This window comes from Vipera ursinii (assembly GCF_947247035.1).
Source record: "Vipera ursinii genome assembly, chromosome: 7".
NCBI classification, from domain to species: Eukaryota; Metazoa; Chordata; class Lepidosauria; order Squamata; family Viperidae; genus Vipera; species Vipera ursinii.
In genome coordinates this window covers 56,784,287-56,812,042 of record NC_139521.1, presented here as the reverse complement: position 1 = coordinate 56,812,042, position 27,756 = coordinate 56,784,287, and the positions used below count along the sequence as shown (strand labels likewise).

The 27,756-nt window shown below is 34.1% G+C and overlaps 1 protein-coding gene and 1 long non-coding RNA gene across 4 annotated transcripts in view; one reads left to right on the top strand and one right to left on the bottom strand.

Moving 5' to 3' along the window:
- The window catches only part of LOC310643071, a 937,169-nt gene that overhangs the window by 99,277 nt on the left and 810,136 nt on the right, over positions 1 to 27,756 (bottom strand). The gene's annotated exons all lie outside the window — the stretch shown is intronic.
- AIMP1 (aminoacyl tRNA synthetase complex interacting multifunctional protein 1) lies at positions 287 to 27,607 on the top strand. 3 transcript variants are annotated; one of them, XM_083367222.1, is made up of 8 exons: positions 292 to 343; positions 2,353 to 2,459; positions 13,988 to 14,121; positions 17,394 to 17,507; positions 18,315 to 18,476; positions 18,960 to 19,165; positions 21,335 to 21,503; positions 27,363 to 27,607. In XM_083367222.1, coding segments are annotated over exons 2-8 (954 nt in total). In that variant the 5' UTR covers positions 292 to 343; positions 2,353 to 2,457; the 3' UTR covers positions 27,530 to 27,607. The 3 variants fall into 3 exon arrangements, with proteins under 3 accessions (XP_083223349.1, XP_083223348.1, XP_083223350.1); XM_083367223.1 differs by lacking the exon at positions 2,353 to 2,459 and having other exon boundaries at positions 287 to 343; XM_083367224.1 differs by lacking the exons at positions 292 to 343; positions 2,353 to 2,459 and adding an exon at positions 1,731 to 1,749.

Genomic DNA, 27,756 nt, shown 5'->3' with positions numbered 1-27,756 from the left:
TTTGCATGTGTCTTGTGGCTCAAGTAACCGTACGAACAAAACCATATTCTCACACCAGGCCTCCAGGCGAGAAGATCCACATAAAGAGATGACCCGACTCACACTCACACTCACACTCACACAAATGCAAAGCACCCAGCGCGCTCCCCACGAATCCTCCCGTCCAGCCTACCAACCTGCTCCAGCTGGTCCTTCCTCCTCTGGCTCCGCCCCCCCTCCTCGGCTCGTCCACCTGACTGGCCAAAGCCAAGAACGAGTGCGCACGCGCCGCGCATGGCATTTTTGGCCTCCCGCGATTGACGCGTGCGCGTAGCCATCTACCCGAGCGTCTGCTGCAAGTAGGGTAAGCGAGGAAGGGAGGGATGAACTCGGGTGGCCGCGTGACCTTTACAGTTAAATGGGGTCGTGGATGAGTACGGAGGGGGCGCGTGTCTGAATTTCTGTTTTTTGCTCAGGGGGTGTCTCTGCGGGGAGCTCTTCGGGCCCGTCAGTTGCTTTGGGGTACAAAGTCAGGCTTGCAGAGTTGGGATGCGGGGGGTGGGGGTTTCCTCTCGCTATAGGTTGAGAGAGAATATGTAAGATAAAAGTCAGCGTAACTTGGACTAAAATCTTTCCCATGGATAATAGGTTGAGAGACAACATGTAACGTAAAAGTCAGCGTGACTTGGACTAAAATCTTTCCCATGGATAGGAGTTATAGCAGGGGTCTTCAAACTTGGCCCTTTTATGACTTGTGGACTTCAACTCCCAGAATTCCTCAGCCAGCAAAGCTGGCTGAGGAATTCTGGGAGTTGAAGTCCACAAGTCATAAAAGGGCCAAGTTTGAAGACCCCTGAGTTATATAGTATCTTTGTGGGCAAAATAAGTAGGCTCCGTAAAAGCTAGCCTTGAGAGAACGAAACGAGCTTGTGGCTGAGAGTACCCGTAATAGGGATATGTGTGTATGTGTGAGTGTGAGTGTGAGGGGGTTGGGGTGTTGAAATATCGATATGCAGTCGTTCAAGCTCTCGCTTTTCCCCCCCAGTGCCTTCATTTTTTTTAAATTGTGTTGCTTTTTATTTGCATCTGGGGATAGATAAAGGTATTCAGGGAATGTCTAAAAAAAGTCTGCTGTAAGGAGAGGGGAGGAGGCGGCGGCGAATGGGGGACGTCGAGGCTGCCGAGCATCCCGTGAATGCCTTGAAAGAATAATACATTTTTTTTTTATTGAAAAGTTTTACAATACATTTTTAACAAAACAAAACCCCTCCCAACCCCCTCCCCTCTCCTCCCCAACACCTCCCTCCCTCCCCCCTCCCCGACTTCCCAGAGCTAAATACAGGGTATAAAAATACAAACAATCATAATCTACCTTATGCAAACAACAATAAACTATTAAATCTATCGCACTTTAAAAAAAAAGAATAATAAATATTAGGTTGTGAGTTTGGGGGAGGGAGGAGTTTATGAGTAACGATATTCCTGAACTGATGCTTTCTTTTTTCTTCCTTGCGGTTTGCCTCTCTTGTGGCAGTTTTAATCTCCGGTTTTTCCTCTCACTGGGTCAAGCCAACCCACACAGATAAGATAGAAAGGAAAGTTTAATGCTAGAAAGCACAGGGCATTTAGATGGCCTTCTGTTCACACTACATTGGTGTTTGAAAAAAAAAATCTCTTGCCACCCTAGGAGCTACTTCTAGTTACTGGCCTATATGTAAAATAACCCCATACATGAAGTCTCTTCAGGCAGCTGTAATGAACATACTACACGTAAGGATTCAGTCATAAAAGCTTATGTTAAAGTGTGTTACTCTTTCAAATGTTAGGATATTTGGCTTTTTAATGCGGCAACTCTGTTTCAACAAGTTTGGGGTCATATTTGTAGATTTATTTTAGTTAATAAAATAAATTTGAGAGGTAGAACTTCTTTTGCTTTGGAAGTGTTTATTTTTAACTTTTTGCATGTGGCTATTGATGTTACATGGGATATCTGGTTTTCTGATACCTGATTTTCAAATTAGATGACCTAAACTTACTAAAATGAATGGAAGAATGAATGAATGTGTCTGTATATGTATATTCTATATTTACTTTATCTTCATTCTGTTAATCTATTTACTCCTGATCTTGCCTAATTATATTCTATCTATATTAAATTCAATATGTGTGCCTTTTAAGATCTTTTTGTGTGCTTTTCCTTTGTCCGTGCAGATGTCTCAATTGTACTGGCTTAACACTCTTGGTCTTTAATGCAGTCTAATTTATTCTTAAAGGGGAAAAAAGAATTGTTCAATGTGCAGGTGCATTTTCAAGGCTTGTTTTAATGGTGTCCAGGGATATTTACATGATTAACTCTGCCTCTCCTGATATCAGGTCCTCACAAAAGACAAATTTGGTGGGGAAGAGGAAGTAGAGTTGAGGGTCGCATCTTCCACTGAACTTTGCAATGTGAACCTCTTCTCTGGCAGTACCTGTTAAATGTGAGTGAAACTAACATTTGGTAGTCTAATACATTCCTTTGCACAGATGGAAGGATGTTTGTGTTGTGAATGAAGTAAGATATGAACGTGCAAAATAAGGATCTAAGTCCAATATATCAATATGAACAGAGCTTTAATAAAAGAAAAACAGTGAGTAGAAGAGGGTAATAAAACTAGTGCTTGATTTTTTTTTTTCATATTAGTTCCTTCATCACCACCTACTAAACTGTTTCTCCAGGTCAGGTCTATGAGTAGAGTAAGATATCTTCAAGCTAAGCTTCCTATTGAAGGGAACAAGCCAAAGACATTTTATGGTAAATGGCTGAAGCCAGTTCTAATTATAGATGACAGAGTGATCTATATTTTATCAAATGTATCAAATTTCTATGCCTCTCATTTCTATACTTTTATAGAATATAGAAATATTAATAAAAAACTAATAATTATCCCTGTGAAGGATTTACTTGTAAGCCTATCTAAGGTTATTAAAGCTTTTCTCCTTTTATTTCTAACCCTTCCACTACATGGCTGTAAAGAAAGTTTTAATAGAATACTTTGACATACAACTGCCTTATCTTCAGTAAATTACATCCTTGACAAATCAATTACTTAGAATTCTGTGACAGTTCCATTATATATATTTTTTCATTGTATAAGTGCTTTGCTAATATTTGGAAGGACATGAAAATAGGGTTTTTTAGAATTTTGTGACAACATTACAAAGAATGGACATTTTAGAAAAAATGTAATACTTAATTTGTAACATTCCTTGCAATATAAAATGATTTGCAAAATGTATTATATATAATTTGCTTGTATAGGTACATTTTGCTGTATAAAATTTAAAGATGTTCATTATGCTATAGATACCTTGTTGAAGTTACTTTTTAATTTTTAATAGTAATATTTATTATAATTAAAATTATAATAAAAGGTAGATAAAAGGAAAAAATAGAAAAATAATATAGTAAAGAAAATGAATATATATATATATATATATATATATATATATATATATATATATATATATATATATATATATATATATATATATAAAGAAATTATTTCCCCATTCATTATAATGAATATAAGCAATTTTGGTAACTTGTCATAAAAGACAACAATGATCTTCCCATATCTAAGCTCTTACCGATTAACAAATCCTTAAAACATTGCTGTTTCAGTCCTGATCAGCAAAAGTCCATTAATGTACTAGAAATAACATCTATTTTAACCTTGATCAAATGAACCATCCTGCTTCCTTTTACTTGTAACAATCTTGATCTTTAATCCTTTCAAATAATGTCATAGAACTTGATTTCTTTTTATTTTTCTTTGTCTTTTCTCACAATATTCTTCAAAGGGTTAACAAGTCTGTTTTGTATCTCCAATATAGAAATATTATCCAGGTCACTCTCAAGACTTATTTCTACATCTCTCTTAATTATTAAGACATGAGCCTCTTTCTTTTTTTTTTATTGAAAAGTTTTAACATAATTTTTCCTTTAAAAATCCCCCCTCCCCCTCCCTTCTCCCTCCCCCCCTACCTCTCCCCCCTCCCCCCTCCCCCCCCGACTTCCCAGAGCTAAATACAAGGTATATATATATAAAAAAGCAATCACAAACAACCATATACTAACAACCATAAACTCTAAAATCCATCACTCTCTAGCTTATATAGGATAAAACAAACCTTAGTAATATTAAATATATATAGAAAAACTAAAATAGAAAAAGAAAAGAAAGAAGACTTATTCAAATGCTACGTAAAACTTCTTAACCCTATACTTGTTCTGGATAAACTCAATCCATTTTCTCCATTCCATAATATAGCGTTCTTGCGAGTGATCTTTCAAATAGGCCGAAATCTTCGCCATCTCAGCCAGGTCGGAAACCTTTAAAGTCCACTCTTCTATGGTCGGCAGTTCCTCTTTTTTCCAGTGCTGACCTATCAAAAGTCTTGCTGCCGTAATTAAATTCAACATCAACTTAGTGTCCACAACTGTAGCATCTGTAATTATTCCCAACAAAAAAAGTTGCGGACAAAACTTTATCCTCTGTTTAAAAATCTTCTGCATGTTCCACCAGACTTTTATCCAAAAGGCCTTAACCTTTTTACAAGTCCACCATATGTGAAAATATGTTGCGTCTTCATCACCGCACCTCCAACATTTAGGCTGATAATTCGGATACATACTTGCAAGCTTTTTAGGATCTAAATGCCATCTATAAAACATTTTGTAAAAATTCTCTCTTAGATTTTGAGCTTGTGTAAATTTTACATTCCTCACCCAAATCTTTTCCCACGTGTCCATTGTAATAACTTCCTGGATATTTTGGGCCCATTTTATCATACAATCCTTAACAAGTTCTGTTTCTGAATCAATCTCTATCAACGCAAGATATATCCGTTTAATATGTGCTGGTCCCTGATTTCTGATTTGCTTTATCAAATTTTCATCAGTCATTGTAAAACCATTTTTCTGGTCTTCTTTCCACCTGGCCCGTAACTGAGTATATTGAAACTAATTTTGAACAACCTTCTCTTCTCGCAAGAGGCTATATGATTTCAAACACCAAACATTTCTTTCCAAGCTTAGGATCTCCTTGTACGTAGTCACATCATTTTTGAAACCAGCATGTATATTTTCTATTGCGTGTTTTGGAATTGCCCACAGTGGTATCTTGCAATCTAGCTTATGTCTATACTTCTTCCAAACTCTCAACAATGCCTGTCTTAAAATATGCACTCTAAACACATTGTCTACCTTCTTGTCATACAGCAAATATGCAAGCCTCCTTAGTCCAACATTACAAAGAATGGACATTTTGACAACATTACAAAGAATGGACATTTTAGAAAAAATGTAACACTTAATTTGTAACATTCCTTGCAATATAAAATGATTTGCAAAATGTATTATATATAATTTGCTTGTATAGGTACATTTTGCTGTATAAAATTTAAAGATGTTCATTATGCTATAGATACCTTGTTGAAGTTACTTTTTAATTTTTAATAGTAATATTTATTATAATTAAAATTATAATAAAAGGTAGATAAAAGGAAAAAATAGAAAAATAATAGAAAAATAATATAGTAAAGAAAATGAATATATATATATATATATATATATATATATATATATATATATATATATATATATATATATATATATATATATATATATAATTATTTCCCCATTCATTATAATGAATATAAGCAATTTTGGTAACTTGTCATAAAAGACAACAATGATCTTTTCTTCCCATATCTAAGCTCTTACCGATTAACAAATCCTTAAAACATTGCTGTTTCAGTCCTGATCAGCAAAAGTCCATTAATGTACTAGAAATAACATCTATTTTAACCTTGATCAAATGAACCATCCTGCTTCCTTTTACTTGTAACAATCTTGATCTTTAATCCTTTCAAATAATGTCATAGAACTTGATTTCTTTTTATTTTTTCTTTGTCTTTTCTCACAATATTCTTCAAAGGGTTAACAAGTCTGTTTTGTATCTCCAATATAGAAATATTATCCAGGTCACTCTCAAGACTTATTTCTACATCTCTTAATTATTAAGACATGAGCCTCTTTCTTTTGTATGTCAAGTGTAGCACCTACAATTCTAATAGCTTGTCATTATAAATCCACTTTCAAATCAGTCTCATTCTTATATAGTAAAACTTGTTCCTCTTCCATAATATCTTGGAAATATAGTCTTATCTATAAAAGCAGATGGTGTTAAAATTAATGTCTGGGTCCATTGTTAAAAAATATCCTGCAATATGTCAAACGTTAAAATATTTTTCTCCAATCTGTATTAGTAAGTAAAATTTTAATGTTCTTTAATTGTAATCTTTAGTTCTTTCTATATAGTGTCCAACCTTCAAAGTCCCATCTTATCATGTTTTAAGTATTTATGAATTCAAAACAAAACTATATTCCCACAAGGATTCTTGTAATTAATTCCAGTGTCTCATTTCAAATCCATCTGGAGCCTTATTCTATTTGTAACATTCCCAAATCAAAGTTCTAATCATCCTTTTGATGTTTATGCTTCCCCCTCCCAATATTTTTTAATCCTTAAATTTATGTTTAGAACTTCTTTTGCTAAGGGTTGAAGAAAATTTACTTGTCTGTTTAATGGTTCCTGAAATTGCTGAAAAGCAATTAACAGGCAATTTTTGGAAGTAGAAAGAAGGAAGCTTGAGCAAGATGTTGATTGGTTTAACCGTTTAGTCATGTCTGATTCTTGGTGACTTTATAGGCAAGTGCTCTCCATGCTACCTTGTCAAGCACAGCTTCTTTCAATTGTTGGATGTTCAACTTCGTATCAGATTTGATGTTATCAAGCCAGTGTGTTTATTGCTTCCCCCTTTTTGTTCCATTGACCATTCCCAACATTCATTAGTTTGAGCAAGATAACTATTCCCTTGTTTCCCAGAATTGTAAACCTGATGGTCACTTCTGCCTTGGTGTCTACATGAGGAGCAACTCTCTGGAGCACTTGGGGTGATATGAAATCCTCTCCTCGTCCAGAGAAGAATTACAAAGGATATTTCATTTAATCACAGCTGTTTGCTTCACCTTAGTTCAGTTCACCATATTCCAGAAGCCATATTAGTTACTTTATACAAATTATAATTTTTGTTATAGACCTATAACATTTTTTTAATTTTAATGAATACAGTATAGCCTGCGTAAAGAACTGCCTTCTCTTCAACTACTCTCACCCGCTATCACTTTTTCATCTCTCCTCTGTTGGCTGCCAAGTATCCTGCCTTGCAGTGTGGCAATCATCCCCAAAACTGCATGGCCCTGGGGCCATTTGGCACACTGTGGCTGAAGGTTCTTGGCATCCATCACTCTGCAAGAAGTCCTGAACTGCAGCTCAGTGCAAAGCTTCTACCCCAGGGAAGCCCCAGCAGTGTGCAAAACTTTCACTCAGTAATTTGGCATAAAGCTGCCATCCCAGGAAGCCCCAATCACCCCAGCTCATCCTCTCTTGCTGCCCTGCACTGCAAAACACCTTCCACCCTACACTCTGGCACACAGCTCACCTGACTTTTCTCAGTTGATTCTTGCTCCTGCTGACAAGATATACATTCCCTGATCCTTCTTCACAAGGTAGCTGCTGGCTACATGAGGCCATTTCCCCCAGGTGTGAAACCACAGTGTGTGACATGAGGAAAACTCATTAGAAGTGGGAACAAGAATATAGTGGCGGGCAGCAGGGATTGCAGAATGCAGGGGGTCAAAAAGGTATAGATGGGAGATAGGCAGATAGGTGGAGTTGAAGTACTGGAATGGTAAGTGGTAAGTAGGTTGCCAAGTACCTAATTTTTGATCACATGACTGTAGAACCATGCAATAACTTCAGGGACAAGTTGTATGTCCATTCAGCTCTGCCCTAACTTCAAACATATTACTGCAAAGAGAACATTACATTTCTAGGAAAAAGCAGCGGAAATCAAAGCTCGGATACACACTTTGCTACATGACATTGTATCTGAATTTGCAGTACTAATATTAATTTATTTTTTTAATTTTAATCCCATTTATATCCCGCCCTTCTCCGAAGACTCAGGGCGGCTTACAATCTAAAGCACAATGTGCTTAGCAATAGCCTTCATTCTATGTATACCTGCTTATTAGGGCTTTCGCTCCCCCCCCCAGCGGCATTATTACAAAGTCACCTTATTGCCCCCAACAATCTGGGTCCTCATTTTACCTACCTCGGAAGGATGGAAGGCTGAGTCAACCTTGAGCCTGGTGGGATGCGAACCTGCACTAATTGCAGGCAGCTGGTGTTACTTAAGGAGGCATTAGCCCACTGCTCCACCAAGGAGTGGAGTTTCTTAGTTTCTTGTTCTATGATATTTTCTTTTTATTCTTTCCCTGGAGCTATAAAATGAGTTTTCTCTGCATAAAGATGTGGTTGTTAGCCCCTTCATATATTTTTTTTAAATTGCTCTCATCTAAATACAGAAGGCTGTGAGGGCTTTCTTTTTTTACATGTTATACATAATTAAAACTATCAGGATATAGCTCATCGTCCTTGATTTTTCCCACCCCAATGTTTGTGAAAAAGCAAAACTTTTCTTCCTGAATTTTATTGAGTTCATATTCTTTAGGTAAGCATGTTTTCCTGTGAGAATATTTAGTAAAACAATCTAGTAAGAACTTTGTAAAGCATTTTTTCCACTTAAAAATTGAAATGCTTTTTTCATAGGTTTTCACAGGTATGTTAAATCTACAAGGGATAACATCTTTATCCTTTTGTTTTTTATTCTTTCTCTTCAAAAATCAAAATTATAAAGGAGTCATACTATTTTTTTTCCTGCTGCGTTGATTCCTGGAAAAGGTATAAGTTACAATGAAGAATCATATCTCTGATGATTACTGAGGTGGTTTTCTTCTAATATTAAAGGCAGAACATTTCTAATATTAGTAACTTCATTATCTTCCTTCGTTAAATTGAGACGTTTTGTTTGTTTTGTTTGAATATTAAGCAACAAAGTTCCTTTTGTTTTACCTAGACTGCTTTATTTTAAACTAATCATTAAACAAAGGAATAATCTACAAAAAGTCTGTTATGTGTCAGAAAATATTTAACAATACTTTCTTTCAACAAGCAGAAAAAAATAGAACGTATTTTTGCTGCACACTCAGTATCATTAAACTTTGTTTCTGTAAACAGGGTTTCTGTGGGATTTTTTTTACATTTAGTGATTTTCATATTTTTTTTCATTATTTTCCCTGATTTTTTGGTTTATTGAAGTTTTATTTTATAAGATTGTCCTTTGATTTTAGAGTGTGATTTTCAACATAATTTTTTCTTCTAATTTTAGAAATAATGTGTACCTGTTTATTTATTTTATTTCTTTGGATTTAGGGATGAAAGGGATATTTCTGTTCTAAATTGCAGTAAATCTTTGGAATCTTATTCACATTAATCATATTGTAACATTAATGAAGTTCTAAAACATCATTTAGCTCCAGTGTGATGATAATTTAACTGTAACTTCAGGTCTTAATATGTTTATAAAATTAAGTATATTTTTACAATTTTTGTAAAAATCCATATTATAGAAGCTAATCAGTTTAATTCTGTAGATATTTTAATTTTCTAGGTTTATTCTTTGCTACTGGAGAAAAATAAAATTAATTGTCTTAAAAGTAGATTTGATTTAAAAAGCAGTAAAAATATTGTTCCAAAGAACTAGGAAGATTTAAACCTAGGCCATTTTAGACCTAATCTAAATTAATTAATCTTAATATGCATATTGGCTCTCCTATTTGGTGCTTTGTTTTACTTTTGTTCTTATATAGTTTTCTTAGACTTGCAGAAGAAGTGGATATAAATGATCTAAATCAGGGGTGTCAAACTGCCGGTCCGTGGGCCGGAGCGTCACGGAGAAACCACTCCCATCCCATTTTCAGCAATAGGAAAAAGTTCCAATACGTCGCGCGACGTCACGTGATGTCGCGAGTTTGACATGCCTGATCTAAATGATCTAAAATAACCATTTTATTTAATTTAAAATAAACACAGTTAAGTGTATATTTTCATACATTTTATATATTACTGTTGAAGCCCTCACAGCTTCTATGATACATGTTATGCATTTATTCAATTGTAAATCATAGGTTGCTGTTTCAATTTAAAACTGTAAAATGTAATAGAAGAGTAGCATAAAAATATTTCAGATGTAGTACAGTACAATAATGGAAGTTTCCCTATATTTTTTAAAATGTCTTCTTACACATAAGAGCATATTTTGACTTCAGAAACCTGCTAAAGTTTCTTCCCAACTATTTATTTCAAGTTGAAAATAACTGTTACATTGAAATTTGATCTAAATCAATGTGATAATTTTGTCAGGTGTAAGATTTTTCAGTGAATCTTGGCTGAGTAGGATTTTTTTTCTGGTTCCCTCACACACCAACTTCCATCTGGTCAGCAGTTGATAATTTGCAACTTGTTTGAAATATAGAAGGCCAGAAGCAAAGTCCAGGCAATGATTAAGAAATTTGAATTTGTGCCAGAGCCATAGAGAGTGCCAGAGGTATTAAATGTTTAGTGAAATATTTTTGTGGAACACTAGATGTCTTCCTTTTGCATAGGATCTGCAGAGGGATAGTAACTACCTTTAGTTTTGTAATGAGATTAATTTTTTTTAGATGTGAATGGTTGGATTTAGAGAGGTAATAAGGATAATTCTGTTTACAGAAAGCTCATTCTGGTGAAGGGATCTTTGCCAGTGTTTTATGCTTTCTACAGCCTGTAGCTCCCCAAAGACCCTGGAGCTAACATGCAGCTGTGGGTCACTTTATGAAAAAAATTTCTATTGAACCTTCGTCTAAGTCCAATCCTGATGTTGAAAACAATTTTTTTATCTGTATAGTTACCAGTTGCTAGACAGTTTAAGTGTGTTAAATGTGTGCATGCTTATTTCTTGCTTATGGGTTATCCATAGTTACCTGATTTATTTCAAACGGAACAGAGGGTTGTCTCAAATAATAGGAATATCCCTAAAATGCTTTCCTATAGTGAATTAGAACACCTGTGTTGAGGAGAAACTAAAAGAAAACAGGAATCTGTCCACAGAGTCTTGGATGTTGCACAGAATATTGAATTTGCTATGCCTTGTGTCTAATCCAAATTTATGTTTATCAAAAGAAACTTAGAAAGAAAAAGAAAGAAAGATAAATTTCTGTTGATTGAATGAAAAAGTAAAATGTCTTTCAGATTAAACTTGATCCCCAGTGAACTCCCAGTACATTTTCATGTTGTTTTCTTGGCAGTAATATGAAAATAGTTTGCCATTGTTATCTTGATGTTTTATTGACTTCTCCATGGTTCCAGGATTTCCTGGTGATTTCCCATCCACATGCTAATCAAATCCAGCTCTGGTTGAGATCAGAATTGACCAGGGGCTTGCCACCTGCTATATGATTCCTATGATATATATCTGTAACATCTATACTTAGAGTCATTCTAAAGTAAATTGAAAATCTAATTCTGTGAAGTTTATTGTCCCTGATTCCGAGGAAATTTGCCAAAAATATTGAAATGAATTGCATCTTTAAATTCAGTCTGGCAGCCATTTTCAGATACTTCTGCAGTTTTCATTAACCTATTAAAGTCATCTGGATATTGGGCATTTTCAAGGAGATTTACTACTTAAGTATGCTTGATATCAAGCTGTATGTTAATAAAAATTGTATTTATGCAGGGTGAAAGTGTTAATTCAGTTTGGACCTGTAGGTAATAAAATATGCTCTCTTCAGCCTGTTAGACTAAGAGTTCGGTATTAGTCGATTAAAGAAGCTTTCCTAATGACTAAAAATGCAGTCCCTATTGTTTATTCTGATACAAGTTCTTGTAACTACTCATAGGTAAATTGATTGATTTACATTTATTGAAATTTATCTGGCACCCATTAAAGGGATCTCAGAACAAATTGATAAATTAATTAAATTAATCCTAATTGAACTGATAGAAGCAGTATTAAGAAATGTGTATTTTTAATATCTTGGAGTGGATTAAGTGTTTTGTTGCAGAAATGTAATAGCTGCATAAGCATTCCACATTTTTTTCATGATTGCCTGTATAAACAATTAGGTAAATGATTAAATTTCCTTGCTAGTTTTATTTATTTGTTTGTAAAATTTATTGGCCACCCATCTTACCACAGGGTAACTGGGCGCTTACAATCTTAAAAAGATGGAAATCATACAAAATCTAAAAGACGTAAATAAAATGCTGTATAGATCCAAATAAAGATGTAAAACTTGGAAACGGAGAGAGGAGGGAGAGAGAGAAGGCGTAGGATGGGAGGGGGAGACGAAGGTGGATCTGTTGTTAATCTATCAACCACTCACTAGTTTTAGTGAGGTCTAATTAAATAGTAATATTAGCTGACATTATATATTGCTGGATGTTCTCTATTCCTGGATATTTTCCAGTCATATTCATGGACAAGTATAATGGCATACAGGTGAATATTGGAATGGCAGAGCTCATAGTGAATGTATTAATATGTCCTACAGATTTTTGCAACACAAGAACTCTTAATTCTGTAGTGAGGAATCGGATCAGATAGCCATATGAATTCAAATATTTCATGGGTATTGTAAACAAAATCTGATTAAATTGAGGCGGAGTTTAATAAATAAAAAGATAACAGTTTATAGATGTGTTTGCTAGTCTCAGAGTTTGAATTTAGAGTTAAACTAATAAATTGTAAAATTGTGGATTCTAAATATGTGCTGCAACAGAGAAACTATGATGATCTGTGCCTTGACTGATTATGTGTTATGATGAGACTAAATAGAAAGCTACATTATGGAAGGAAGAAAAGTTATAGTCCTATGTTAGACGAAAACCAACAGAAGCATAGTAGTCTTGGATCGGACATAACATAAGAAAACATTGTATAATGGCCTTCCTTAACTTGAATGTTTTAGATGTTATGATTTGGAAATATATCCAGAAATAAACCATGCTGTAAAAGTCTGGAATAGAAGAAACTGTAGTAAAACAATTGTTAAAAAAGAAGCAATCCTTATTTATCTGTCATTCTTGCTATTGTATACTCCACCAGAATTTTGTATGAGTCAGGTATTTACTCAGTATGGTCAGTGAAAATTAGTAAAAAGGCAATACTTGATTTGAGAGGATGAATTTGGTAGAATATTCCAGAAAGAACTGGTAAGAGAAATTGGCCTGTGGAAGTGTGCGTATGTATACCTTTACTAATAGCTACTTCCTTTATTCTAAGATATAATGAATTATTAACTAGGATTAATACTAGGATTCAGATCTCAAAGAGTTTTACAGCTTAGAAAATGCTTGCCACAAAATTCACAAGGAAAATTATCCATCTTATTAGTGCTTGAGTTCAGTTGGCTCAGTTTTTCTTTTACGTCTTTAAAAGTGGAATGTATATTGTTATACATAGAAAAAACATGGTTATTACAGTTGATAGGCAAAGTGACCTTTTTATAACTAAAAAAGTAAATACAGTAAAAGTAAAGACTATATATAGCAACTATAAGGGATGCGGTGGCTCAATGGGTTAGGACGCTGAGCTTGTCGATCAGAAGGTTGGCAGTTTGGCGGGTCGAATCCCGAGTGCCGCGTAACAGAGTGAGCGCCTGTTACTCGTCCCAGCTTCTGCCAACCTAGCAGTTTGAAAGCATGCAAAAATGCAAGTAGAAAAATAGGGACCACTACAGTGGGAAGGTAACAGCGTTCCGTGCGCCTTTGGCATCTATTCATGCCGGCCACATGACCACGGAGACATCCTCGGACAAGCGCTGGCTCTTAGGTTGTGAAACGGAGATGAGCACCGGCCCCTAGAGTCGGAAACGACTAGCACGCATGTGCGGGGGAACCTTTACTATATAGCAACTATATATAGTACTAGTTACTAGTTCAATCTATTTATTCAAAACAATGTTGGAAATAATTGCATTGATAACATGTTCATATTATCTTGTTTTTTTATCTAGGATTTTAATCCGATCCTTGATGAAAATGGCAGCCAACAATGCAGTTTTGAATAGACTGGAGCAGAAGGGTGCTGAAGCAGATCAAATTATTGAATACCTTAAGCAGCAAGTTGCTCTTCTGAAAGAAAAAGCTAGTAAGGCATAACATTAAAGTAGATTGTTCATTATCCATTCGAAGTCAGTGAGTAAAATCTAAACCATTTTAAAAAAATATTTCAGGTAACAGCTTTCCTATAAAAGACTAAAATAACACATAATTTCCCACTTTTTAAAATTCAGAAGACAAGTTACCTGGTGTCAAAAGCTGTCAAGGGGTATATTTGGCCGTGCTTTTTTAAAGAAATGTCTCTAGTTAGGGCTAACAGGTACCTGAATTAAAATGGTAATAACAGTAAGAAGGGCGTTTATGGTTTTATAGTCAGTAGAATCCTAGAGTTGAAAGGATGATTTATGTTATTCAGTCCCACTCATTCCTGTTTAGTGCAGTAAACCAAATTATAGTATCCTAAACAGATAGTTGCCTAGCGTCCACTTCACTATATCCAATGGTGAACTTATAGCCTTTCTCTTGAATTGCCTTTGCTGCTATAAATTCTTTTCTAACATGCAATCACAATCTGCCTTCCTGTAGCCTACATCCATTCTTCTATGTCGTGTATTCTGAAACAAGAGAGAAGAGGTCTTGACCTTCTATGTGACACACTTAGTGGTCTTTAAATAATGCTATCATATTATACCTCACTTATTTTTAGCTCAATGCTAAATACACTTCTTCAATCTGTCTGTATACACTTATAGTACCTTAGACATTTTTGTTGCCTTTCCTTGTTATTCCAATTTCTGTGAATAATGCTTAAACCTGTTATGTCAGGAATTAGATTAATATAGAATTAAGTGGAATCGTTACATTCTTTGAATCAGAAATAATTTTTCTCTTAATGCAGCCTTAAATTACAGTTGATTTTTGGTGGCCACATCACGTTCCTGGTTCCAACTTAGCTTGCACCCAACTGCTTTGGCAAGGATTTTTTTTTAAAAAAACCAACTACCATCACTAAACCAGATATCCCCAGTAATGATGCATTTGATTTTATGTCCCTAAGAAAAGAACTGCTGTCCAGTCCACAATTAGAATTAGTTTTCTAATCAGGATGCTATTATTTTGTTAATTATATACAAACTATTATACATCTAAGGGAGTCCTAGAGCTTACAGGTTCCTGGTTTCTAGTCCAGCACCTTAACTATTACAGCAAACATCTACAGTCTTTGTACAATCTTAAAGAAAGTACCTAGTCAAACGTGTGATAAGATTAGTCTATTACTTGTTCTTGGCAAATCTATATTTGCTTCCTTAATTATCACATTGTTTTCAATAACCTTATATGACCTATTTTAAAATCATCCTAGTTATCGGTATAGAGTAGACTGACTGATTTGTAGTTTGCTGATGTTCTTTTATTTATAATGGGACAATATTCTCCTCCAATCTGACACTTCCATCAGTTTCCCAATTTTTTCCTAAGGGTTTGGTGAGATGCTCAGATAGTTCCTTTAGTATCCTAGAACCTTCATCTGATCCTAAAGTGAAACACATTCAGATCGAATAAATATGTATCCATTGTTTTCAAACTTCAATCCTGTCCCTTCAGATACATATTTTTGATAAACCAGCCTGAACTGTTTGAAAAACTTAACCTTGTCCAGGTAACCTGTCAACATACTAACATTCTTCACTAACCTCAACTTATTCTGAGTTTTCCTGTCACCATTTGTTCACTGTCCCTTTGTGACTGTTTACTTTTTCTTTAACTTGATGGAATGTTGGAAATAAATTATATAAAGGTATTGTCAACAGATAACTCTCTGAATATTGAACATTTAGCTAGGCAAGGGAAGCTGACAAATGAAAGAACCAACCAGAGACTGCTGAGAAAAATATTTTCCCCTTCAAACCCCCCCACCACTGTTTCCCTGTGGGAGAAGCTTGGAAATATTGCGGTTTTCCACTCTGAGCTGCCTCCCTCTACTCCTGGATACATAACTTCAGAATGGAGATTAACAGCTCATTCTGTGCTTCCCAGTATATACACATGCATGCAACATGGGAAAGAACAGAAATATACAGATACAGATACTGAAGCTACAAATTTGGTTACACAGAAGAAAATACAGACAACTTGCTATGGCCATTGCTGGAAAAGCATTTGGGGAAAAAAATCTGCATCCTTTTCCTAATTTTTTTATTCGCAGGCCTCCACTTAGTTTTCTTGTGTATGTTTTGAATTTTCGTTTTCTGCTGTTCTCCGTTTTTTCTCCATTGCAGTTTACAAGTTCCTAAAGAAGGGGATTAGCTTTTTCATCTTCTTCATTAGGATCTCGCATTTATCTGATTTTTTTTTTTAAAGTTACATGTCTGACTGCTGTGAATTTTTTGTAAAATAAAACCAAAATTGTATGTTCAACAATACATATATTATGATTGCAATAATGGAGAATTTTTTTATTCTGTTATTCAGGATTTTAAGCTTTGTATTTAATGCATGTATACTAAAGCTTTGTCCTTTTTATGTTCTGAAGAGATTTTATGGCCTAGACTAGAGCCAATAAACAAGGTTTCTACTTACAAATATGAAATGAAACTTTTCAACAGTTTCACATAGTTCTGAGATAATATCTCCAGAATCTGTCATCTTTTTTCCACTCCTGGTTTCTTGATATAGAACATTTAAACAATAAACTGTTTAGCTATGCATTCCATTGGAATAGGCATATAACATAGTTCCAGCTTGTATTCCCACCAGAACCAAAGTTCATTTCTTAGAATATATGCCAAGGAAAAGAGGGAAGAAGTGTGAATTGAATAAAGAGTCCCTTTTGTTTAATTGGAAAACACAGCGTTCAGTGGGTATTATTGCAGGGTTTTAATAACAATACCGGGTGGTAAAATATCTGTTTTAATATTTACAAAAGCTGACGTGAGTGTTGATATAGGCATTCCATAGGATCTCTCTCTAAGACACCTGTTCCTTGTTCCACAATCTTAATGGAAATAACATGAAACTCTTTTGATTGCTTGTTGATGCTTTTCCCATTATCATGACTTTTGCTTACGTCTGTTTGTTTTTATATCATGACACTATTTTCAAATCAGATATTTGAGCACTCATGATAGTTTCATAAATGATTCGGGGAACTTTCATAATTGTAAATGTATCCAATGTAATTCTGTATTTTAATATAAATGTTTAGTCAAAATACACAAGGTATAAGTAATTATGAGATTTCTCCATTGTCTTGAAGTTTTCAAACAAGTGTTCTGTTACTCGTTTATAGCATCTAGAAATGAAACTTAACCATTTTTGACAATTGAACAGTGATTCTAATGAGAGTTCGGCTTCTTACAGTCTTGCAGGCATCTCTAAGGGAAGAGAAGAAACTGCGTGTTGAAAATGCTAAACTTAAGAAGGAAATTGAAGTGCTAAAACAGGAATTGATCCAAGCAGAAATTCGAAATGGAGGTGAGAAACATGTTGTTTTATGCAAGCACACTTCATTTATAGTGATGTTTATATTTTTCCTAGAGTCAATATTAAAAACATTAAAAGGGGCACTTAAGGGGCAGAATTGCACTTCTTTTGCTTAATGTGATATGAATGAGAAGGAAAAAACAGGAGAAGTGAGGAAAAGGAAAGATACTTGCTACCCCATTGTCTATGCTGCTTTTCCCCAAAATGTTGTAAAAGAGATTCTAGTGAAGGTTAAGAAATAGCTTTTATTAAAGTATCCAAGGAACAACAATGTTTGTTTTTAAAGACCAAGTTGATACAACTTCACTTACAGAGAAGGATTGAAAATGTTGAAAAGTCTTATGGATTGGGGAGAACGTAAGGTTAATGTGTTTGATTTGTATTTGCAGTTGTCCTAATTTTAAAGTTGTTTTGACACCTTAAGCACCTAATTTATTGACCTTGCTAAGTTATTCCTTTGTTTTTTGTTTTATTTATTGGAAGCCTGAAAGAGGAAGACTTGCAAGTGAAAGGTGAAAATATACAAACCACCACCAGTTCCAAAGAAAGTTAGTCATTGATTAATAAAAGCGTTCAATAGTCACAAATAGAGATAGTTTAGATAGCATTAATTAAACATTTCCTCAATAAGATGAAAATTATTTTCATATTCACTATTCTTTTACTTTGAAAAATATTTAATTAGATGAGGCTCAGGCTAATTCATTGAGCTATTATTATTATTATTATTATTATTATTATTATTATTATTATTATTATTATTATTATTATTTGGGAATCTTTTGTGTTTAATTTTAGTGAAACAAATATCTATGCCACCTAGTGACACGGCTGCTGCAGTTTCATTTTCGAAGGATCTCTCTCAAACATCATCTGCTGCCGAAGCTCTATCTGGTCCTAAGGAACAGATCAAAGGACCCAGTGAAGAAAAGAAGAAGAAAGACAAAACAGAAAAGAAAGGTAATTTTAGATTCAATATATTGTATGCTCATAGAAGGCTGCTATAAATTAGGCTTAGGCAGGCTCATTTTATAACTCAACTCTAGACATTAATACCCTTTGCTTTTCTCTCAACTGCTTTCAGGCTTGGAACTATCCTTATTCTATAAATGGAAATTGGACTTTGTTTTGCCAGTTTAAAGATTTTTCATCCTTTTTGTTTACAACTATGCTTTGGAAATTGTAGGGATAACTGGATAAACAGGAACAATGATTTATTTTTGATGCCATGTTTATTGTTAGAGTAAATAATACTATGTTTTTACAACTATGCTTTTTGTTATATTTGTTGATATAATTGTAATGTTTTTGGTCTTGATGTCATGAAAGTGTTCTTAATACTTTACATAAGGGAGTTTTTGTCAAGAGAAGAAAAAAATAGGTAGCGTTGTGAACTGAATTGCATCAGTGGGTTTATTAATTTGGTTTCTTTCCTTTTTGTAGGAGAAAAGAAAGAAAAAAAACAGTCAGCTGCAAATGATGATTCAAAGCCTTTAGATGTTTCTCGGCTTGATCTTCGTATTGGTTGTATTATGACGGCAAAGAAACACCCAGATGCTGATAGTCTTTATATTGAGGAAGTTGATGTTGGAGAAGCAAATTTAAGAACTGTTGTCAGCGGTCTGGTGAAACATGTTCCTTTAGAAGAGGTATAAATGAAATATCTCTGATGTATTATTTGAAGCTTTAACAACTTTTTTATTTACTGTTGTTCATCATTTATGTATACTGCTTATAGTGTGTTCCAGTTAAGTACTTAAATCTCAAAATCGTGAACTTGAGTTTCACTTAAGGAAGCCATAAAAAGATATCAAAAGTTTCACTATCTCAAAAATTCTACTAGTTTGAAGATTCAAGAAGTCCTCTGAGATCTACATAGCATGCACAGAAAGGCTAATATTAGTTCCCTACTGTTATCTTCTAGACATTTGTGCAGAGATTGGTAAGGCTCGTAGGTAAGATTTTGCATTTCTTCATCGATAGCAAAAGTTGTCTTTGGTAGTCCACTTTGTACTTTCAGAAATGTTCCAAAGCCCACATTGCTCAATTACAGTTGGAAAAAGTTTGTATTTCTATGCCAACAGTAAACAAAATTAACAGTGATCTTGGCCTTTATTGTTCACATAATGTCCATTGTATCTAAAGTTATGTTATACAGTCAGAACCCACCCTATAATATGCTGAGCAAATTCTTAATATCCGTGGATCAAAAGAAAGTATTTTCCATAACATTCTACTGGTATTTGTTTTACTTATTGTTCTAATTTATCACAGGTTTCTGTTGTGATCATTGTCTAATGTGAAACATGCTTTAATTAATATCAAGCACACCATCACTTTATGATGTACCATGCTTGGCTTTTCTTATATAATGAAGAATCAACAACAACATAAATCCAATACGGTCATTTCTGAAATATTGTTTCTTAAAAAGGATGTGATCTAAACTGCTCTGCACTTTTATTGGTTAAAATGTTCAAGGAAAAAAGAGGCAAAAATAAAAACCTACATATAAAGGAATTTGGGAAAAAGAGTTAAAAAGCAAAATTGGCCAAATAATGCATCCTGTACATACATACACAAACATAATTTTTTTCCCAGTTTCTCTTTTCCAATATTGTGCCAGATTGATTCTTCCTGCTGTTACCATATATCATAATTAATTATGTTACATTTTTCACTTAGGTTTTCTTGGATACCTAATAAAAATATTTGGGTTTTAATTCAAATGTTATTTTCAGAATTTTTTGGATTTTTTGGCATATTTTCTTCCACTAGTATAACCGCTATATGGTAAAAAGTTCTTTCTTTGTTATGCCAATTCCAACATTTATTGTTACATGATTTATCCCTTCTGACAATTGTTGAAAGACTTAGAAACTATATAGAATATTTTGTACAAGATTTTCCTCAAATTGTAGCTTGATGCAAATTTTATTATTTTTTTTCCATATGTCTTCTCATTGATCCATTGTTATGATTCTGTTGCATTTTGATCAGAATTCTCATGTATTAAAATTTAATTTCTTTGAACAAACTATGATTGCATTGGGCCTGGTGGACTCAGTTGCCTTATTTTCTTTGGGCTCTTTTTCCCTAGAGGTTGTCTCAGCAGGTGGCAGTACCTTGCTTGGGCTGGGAAGTTGTGTTGGGTCTCCATTTATGAATGGAGATCATCTAGAAATTGAGGACTGTAGGCTACGTTGGAAAATTGAAAACATGTTCTAAAAAAAGTCAGTGGCAATCTGCTTCCATAGCAATTCCAAGAAACCTATATTACTAAATGAAGTCACCAGGTGTCATCTCAAAGGAAACTTTACTTTTTTCCCCTTCATATTTGGCTCGGAACAGAAACTTTTAGAATTTAAATGAATGTCTTGGAAGGCATATTATGTGCAACCGTTTTAATTCAATTTGTTCCAAACATTTGTTCTATCCTGACATTTGGGATTTGTAAATATGCATTCCACCTGGACACATTTGTTATATTTTTCCTAATTAGTTTAAAATACTTAATTGAAGAGTTAAAAGTTGACTTTTGATCACTAAGAATGGAAAGCAAATAAAATACTGCTTCAACCATCACCCAGAACATCAGGACACAATGCTAATGTTTTTATTGCTTCTTATTGCATCTGTATGTTAGAGGACCATTAAACTTAATTAGATATTTCCTGATTGTATTTCTGGATTAGTGAAAGAAAAATTTAATTTTTTGCTCTATGTTCCATGCATTAATATTTTCTTACCACTTCATTTGGTAGAAACCCGAAAAGACCTCGGTAAATTGCACTTTTTTTCTTTTTACTTCTGTATAGATGCAAAACCGGATGGCTGTATTTCTCTGCAACCTAAAACCAGTAAAAATGAGAGGAGTGGTGTCCCAAGCCATGCTGATGTGTGCTAGCACACCAGAAAAGGTGGAAATTATAATTCCTCCTAATAGAGTTGTTCCTGGAGAAAAAATTACATTTGAAGGTTTTTCAGGTAAGCAGAAGTGTCTTAAAGATTGAACAGAAATTGATGAGAATTTTGTTTTATATGAATTATTAAAAAGTTTGTAATGTAATTTTAAATGTGCGCATATCTGTGCCTGAAAAGAAAACTCTAAACAAAAATGAAAATCAGACTTTAGGAATGAAAATTGTTTTCAATAGGAGGCAGAGAAAGGGAGAAGTAATACAGAGTACCTGTTGTGTACTATGTTATATGCATGTCTTATAGAATGTTTTAAGGGGTGCGTTTTTGCCAGTTATCTGTATCTAAAGTCACACACTAATTCATATCTTGTATTTTGTGAGGTTAGTATTGAATAATATTGTTCCTTTGCTCTTCTCTTTTTATCTACCTACTAAAGGTGTATGTGTAACTTTTGTGTTCTGTACTTTCTGCAGTCCAATATGTAAATTGTGGATCATATATAAAATCCCTCACTCTTCAAATAGGGAATAGAATATGTTTCTAAGGACGATAAAACTAGTAAAAATGATTTCAGTAATAAGTGGTTTCCCTCAGATAACTTTACTTTTTAAAAATAATTGCTTCTCTGTTGGATACAGATATTTATTTACTGACCGCTTGAAGTTACAATGGCAGAGAAAAAAGTGACTTATGCTGTGTTTCACTCTTATAACCATTGGAGCATCCCCACGGTCACGTGATCAAAATTCGATTGCTTAGCAACTAGCTCAGATTTATAACGGTTGCAGTGTGTTGAGGGTCATGTGATCACCTCTTGTGACCTTCTGTCAAGCAAAGTCAATGGGGGAAGCCAGATTCACTTAAGAACAATGTTACTAACTTAACTTTAATTTAATTTTAATTTTATTAGATTTATATACCGCCCTTTCCCGAAGGACTCAGGGCGGTTTACAGGGTATTTAACATCAAGCAGTACAAAATACAAAAGTTAAAAAAACAACTGCAGTGATTCACTTAACAACTCTGGGAAGAAGGTTCATAAAATTGGTCAAACTCACTTAACAAAAAGTTTGGGCTCAGTTGTGGTCATACGTTGAAGACTACTTGTACAGGCAAACATGGGAAATTTTGATATTATCCTAGATTAAATAAAAATTCTTTAATGGAGAATCAACCAAAAAGGAGAATACAGGTGACAGAACCACTTTGGAATTATCAATGAGGTATTGTAAGGGTTATTTTTCAGTATGATATGAAGTGGAAAGTGGAAAAAATAATATATTTCCTCTGATAAGATTAGATTATTGTTGTTGTTTTTTTCTTAAGTTTTAAAATGAGACCAAGTTTGTAAAATATTCTGAAATTAACTTTAGGGAAATCAGTATTTTCTTACTCACATAAGTGGAATGGGGGGAAAAAACCCTAAAATGCAGGCTTAATATTATAAAATTAGATTTTCCTATTTTTTATGTGATAAAATATAGAAATCTGCACATTGTATACTTGATAATCGGTACAATGCCATCAAAACCATTATATGACTTGGCTAACATGTAAAGGAAGAGTGAAAATATACAGCTGGACAAGAGTGCTAATAGAATTTTATTAAGGCATAGTCTCTTGAGGCAGTCCTGCAAGTTTCCTAACAGAAAAGAAGTGGTAGCACTAACTTTGAAATAGAACTTGATAGAAAAGTATAGGAGGGCAAGCCACGTTTGGTTATAATTAGTTGGGATTCCATAAAAATGAAAAGTTATATTTTAAGACGGATTTAAAAGTCTGGCAGGGTAAGTAACCTCAAAACCTGAACCAATAGATTTTATAGCCACAAAAGTTACTTTTGCTATTGCGTAGCATATGGAGTAGAGGGGGGGGGGAAGAGTTGCTTAAGAGGTATCAAAGTGTCTTTCAAAGCTTATATTCATAATTTTATGACTTGTATGCAGTGTTTTTCCTCTTTGCTTAACTAGAAAATGTATATATAAAAATAACATTATGATCCACTATGTTGTTGTTTCTTTGACCTCAATCTTTTGTACCAAGCACACTATATTTTTCAGTTTGCAACTAAATTTTCATACTTATATTTATTTAATATTAGCATTGTCTGTAGGGGAATAATTTCATGCATGTTGTAGAATTGTATGTATTGAGGTTATCATGCGGTATATAAATCTAAATAAATAAATAAAATCAAGTAAGGTAAATACAGTTTGCTAGTATGTAGCTAGAATATTTATTGTCCTAGACAATTAAATCACCATCTCCAAAAGGCATAGCAACAATCCTTAATTAAGTCACTGGTAAATCCATTTGAAGAAGGTTTTCCAAAGTGTTTTGGGCCTTCCCACATTGTGCAGGACTGCACACACAAACAGGTTTGTCATAATCACCACTGAAATTGTGCTTGTTCAGATTCTAGAAACTTTCATCACATTTTCAGGAGGTTATAGAAAATGTCATAATACTTGCATATGATTGTTCCTTTTTTCTGCTTTTCTTCAACAAAACATTCTCTTTAAATAAAACATTGCGAGCTGCTGCTGGTTAGTGAGTTTCCTTTTGCAGATGATTATGGTTCTATTGCAATTGGATATGTTTTTATAGTGGCTTTAGTCTGATGGATTGTTGCTTCATTTTTTGTTAGATTTTATTGTCTATAAAAGTCTGATTTGTAAGTCCAGTTTTTCACATAGGAGGCAGAGGAAAATGCTTTGTCCCTCCCTCCTTTGCCATAAACTTAGCAAACTGTATTACATACACGATATAGGTTGCCATGACTAATTAATTGTGTCATGAGAGATACAGAATTTGTGAATGGAATTCCTTTTTGATGGGAAACCTGAAACAACTGTGGATTTTTAATAGTTTCAAATGAAGGATTTATACCTTACCTCTGATAAGTTTGGTCTTTCGAGACTATATATCTTAGCTGTAGTATAAGACAGTGGTCTCTAAAGCACCAAAGAAAAATAAATGCTCACAAATCTGGTAGCTATGAAATAAAAGCACCAACATTTTATAACAAACTTCAACATGCTGAGGATTGAAAAATAGCATATTTGGTCATTTCTCCACCTTATTATTTAATATCTCTTGCAATGGTGACAACAGTGGTTTGCTAAGCAATATAATAAACTTTTATATTTAAATAAAACCTATTGTTGCTGCATTTACAACACTGGAAATACTTTTTTTAGACTTGTCTTTCTGATAAGATGCTGAAGGAAGATTATCCCATATTGGGTGGAAAGTGCTCTTGCTATAATGATTCTTTCATTGAAGCAGGCAGTTCAGTGCTAATTTGCTTTCAGTGAATGGTTTAGTCAGAGCATGATTATAGATTGATGTTTGTTAATAACAGTATTTTGAATGCTACATTTAAAAAATACCATTTATATTCCCAAGAATTTTATTCAATTTTTATTATAGATGTCTTTCAAGAGGCTTGTTTTCTCTTTTAAGAAAAGGATGAGAAGGGAGGGTTTTATGGAGCATACACCATGGTGTTCTGGTAATGTTTAAAAGTGGTGCCTGTGCTAATCTAATACAAGCTTGCCACAGATCCCAGGAGAGTTTGCTTGGGTATTCCAAAGCAAGTTTTAATAGAATCCAGAAGGTGGTTCTGTAATAAAAGCCAGATTTTAATTTATTCTTGAAAACTAAATACGGTTTTGTAATGTTTGCATTTTAAAGACTTGCCTGCTCTTTTGGTCTGATATATATTTTCTTTTGCATAGAGAGGCTTTTATTTTATTTGAAAGATTTCACCATGAGGAGATGTCATTTTAATTGCCATTTAGTTACTTATTTTTTCTCTAAAAGATAAACTGCTGGTCTGAGAAAGTACTAATTATTTATGGCTTATGAACTGAAACTTCTCTTTTTTCCCCCAGGCCACAAAGAAACCTGAAAAGTTGATTTCAAGCCACTAGATAGTATAGTAAGAAACCATTTTAATCCAAAGTTCATGGTCATATGGCTATTTCTGTGACCAGCTTCTTTTCTGACCTTTAAAACATGCCATTTTAAAAAAAATTTCTAATGAAACATCAGAATAGATCAGTATAAAGATGGACTAATATCTAATATATAAACAAGATAAAAATGGTAGGATTTTCTGTCCACTGGGAACAGTTTTGGTGGGCAGATAATATACTCATGTATAAACAGCTGGTTTTTCTTTCTCAAAAACTATTTGTTAGTCTGAAATACCAATCTGTCAGGTGCGAAGAGCCAGACCCACATGTGTTGAGTACAAATTAGAGCTACTTTATTGCTCAATACCTATTTCACAGGAATCTTCCCACAGTGGCAAGTTGCCTGTGGGAAACACTAACATCCAGTGGCATTTAAGGGGGAATCAGTTCTTGCCCTCTTGTGCCTACATAACGATTCCAGACTTCTTTCCCGTTTGACTGCTCCTTCTGTCCAGAACAGTTGTACTCCAACACAACCCTATTATATTTACTATAATTTTTACAGGTGCTAAATTGTTTAAATTCTGGGTTCCAGGAGAATATTAGGCTTGTATTTTATTTTTATTTTTTAAAAAACAATATTCCTCCCATATTGCAGCATATCTGTTCCTGCCTTCTAAATAGTTTCAGTAACTATTATTCCTAAATGAAATAAAGGCTATAAATATCTTAGTACTTGCTAGCAAGTACTGATAAGAAGAATGTATTAATATTCATGTGTAGATATTTGTTTGGTGAAATATACAAACAGAATCTTTGAACTAGTTTTCTTTTGATATCTACCTGTTCTTGCAAACAGGAAGAGGAAATACTAGCATGATATTTTTTTGTCTGTTAACCTGTATATCATCTAGTAACTGACAGATGAGAGAATTGTCTCTTGTTCTAATGGGCTATGAATAAAATTCAAATGTGTAGAATGTTTGGATTTAGTTCCAACAACAGGAGCTTTTAGGTGGTACATGAATTCCTTATTTTAGAAGTTATGCTCATAGTAAGTTCACTAATTGCTGTGTGAGTCCTGTACTTTCCTGATGGGAAGCAGAACACCTAGCTCATTTAAATGGTTTTCATAATCTTACTCTTGGGCATTGTATTATTCTACTGCTGTAACCTCAGGATCATTTGCAGCATAAAATTGCATAACACTTACTAGCTCATAACTTTAGTTTACATGGGGAAGGCTGTATTATTTTATTCTTAATCATGTTGAACATACTTGGAGTGATTTTTTAAAGGTGAGATAAAACAAGCCCAAAACAATGTATCTCATATTGTAGATACTGTTTGAATATGATTTTAAATTAGTTTGCCAGACCTAAGTGGGTTGATTATTAATTTTTACAGATACCATTCATTGCTGCTGGCTAGAATTTGAAATCAGCTTTAAACCATTATATATTGGCTAGAAGCCAAATCAGTTTTAACTGTGGTTAATCTTTCTGCAGGTATTTGTAATAATTAGTCATAGAGAGGAATGATGAGGAGAGGAAGATCGAATGTTTTGACTTTTCTTCAACTCATATTATTAATTTAAGTCCAACCTTTTAAGGTTTTACAAGAAATTGTGATGGATGGATGGATGAATAAACAAACAAATATCTTTTTTGATCTTTGTCCACTGCATAGTCCTTCTAGGCTGTGGCCTATTCACAGGTGGGCCACACAAGTGGCAGGCTAGCATGCACACAGCTCTTGTGCAAGTCAAGCTGTGTGCACATGTGCCTATGTGCCAGCCCACCACTTGTGCAAGTTGAGCTGTGCACATGTGTGTGCATCGGCTTACCATTCACACAGCCCCGTTCCCCTCTCCTCCCTGCCTGGCTGTTAGGTCACAAAGGTTGGAGACCGCTGATATAACTAACTTCCATTAAGTTATGAAAAAATATGATAATTCAAATTCCTAGTTTCACTTTCTTATCTTCCCTTTTTCTTTTTTAAAAAGGTGAACCTGAGAAAGAACTTAATCCCAAGAAGAAAATATGGGAGCAGATCCAACCTGATCTTCAGACCAATGAGCAGTGTATTGCTACATACAAAGGAGTGCCGTTTGAAGTGAAAGGGAAAGGTGTGTGCAGGGCTCCTTCCATGGCCAACAGTGGAATCAAATAAATGAAAGCAAATTTGGAAATGTTTGAGATAATTTTGAAGGGAAAAACGTGAACATAATAAATATTGCCTCGCTGAAAACCATGTCTCATTCAATTTATTACAACCTTACACACGACCTTGGCTGATCTTAAAATTTTTAGTGATATTAGACCTGGTTAGTATTTGAATACAGGACACAGGGATTACCAAAGATATATACTAGATAAGGAAGTTGAAGAAAGTTCCTG

What these genes read in the sequence shown, in the direction of transcription:
- AIMP1 (XM_083367222.1), top strand. An exon ending in AGCAGAAATTCGAAATGGAG is followed by an intron (nt 17,508 to 18,314) that starts GTGAGAAACATG and finishes GTTTAATTTTAG; the next exon opens with TGAAACAAATATCTATGCCA. An exon ending in AGACAAAACAGAAAAGAAAG is followed by an intron (nt 18,477 to 18,959) that starts GTAATTTTAGAT and finishes TCCTTTTTGTAG; the next exon opens with GAGAAAAGAAAGAAAAAAAA.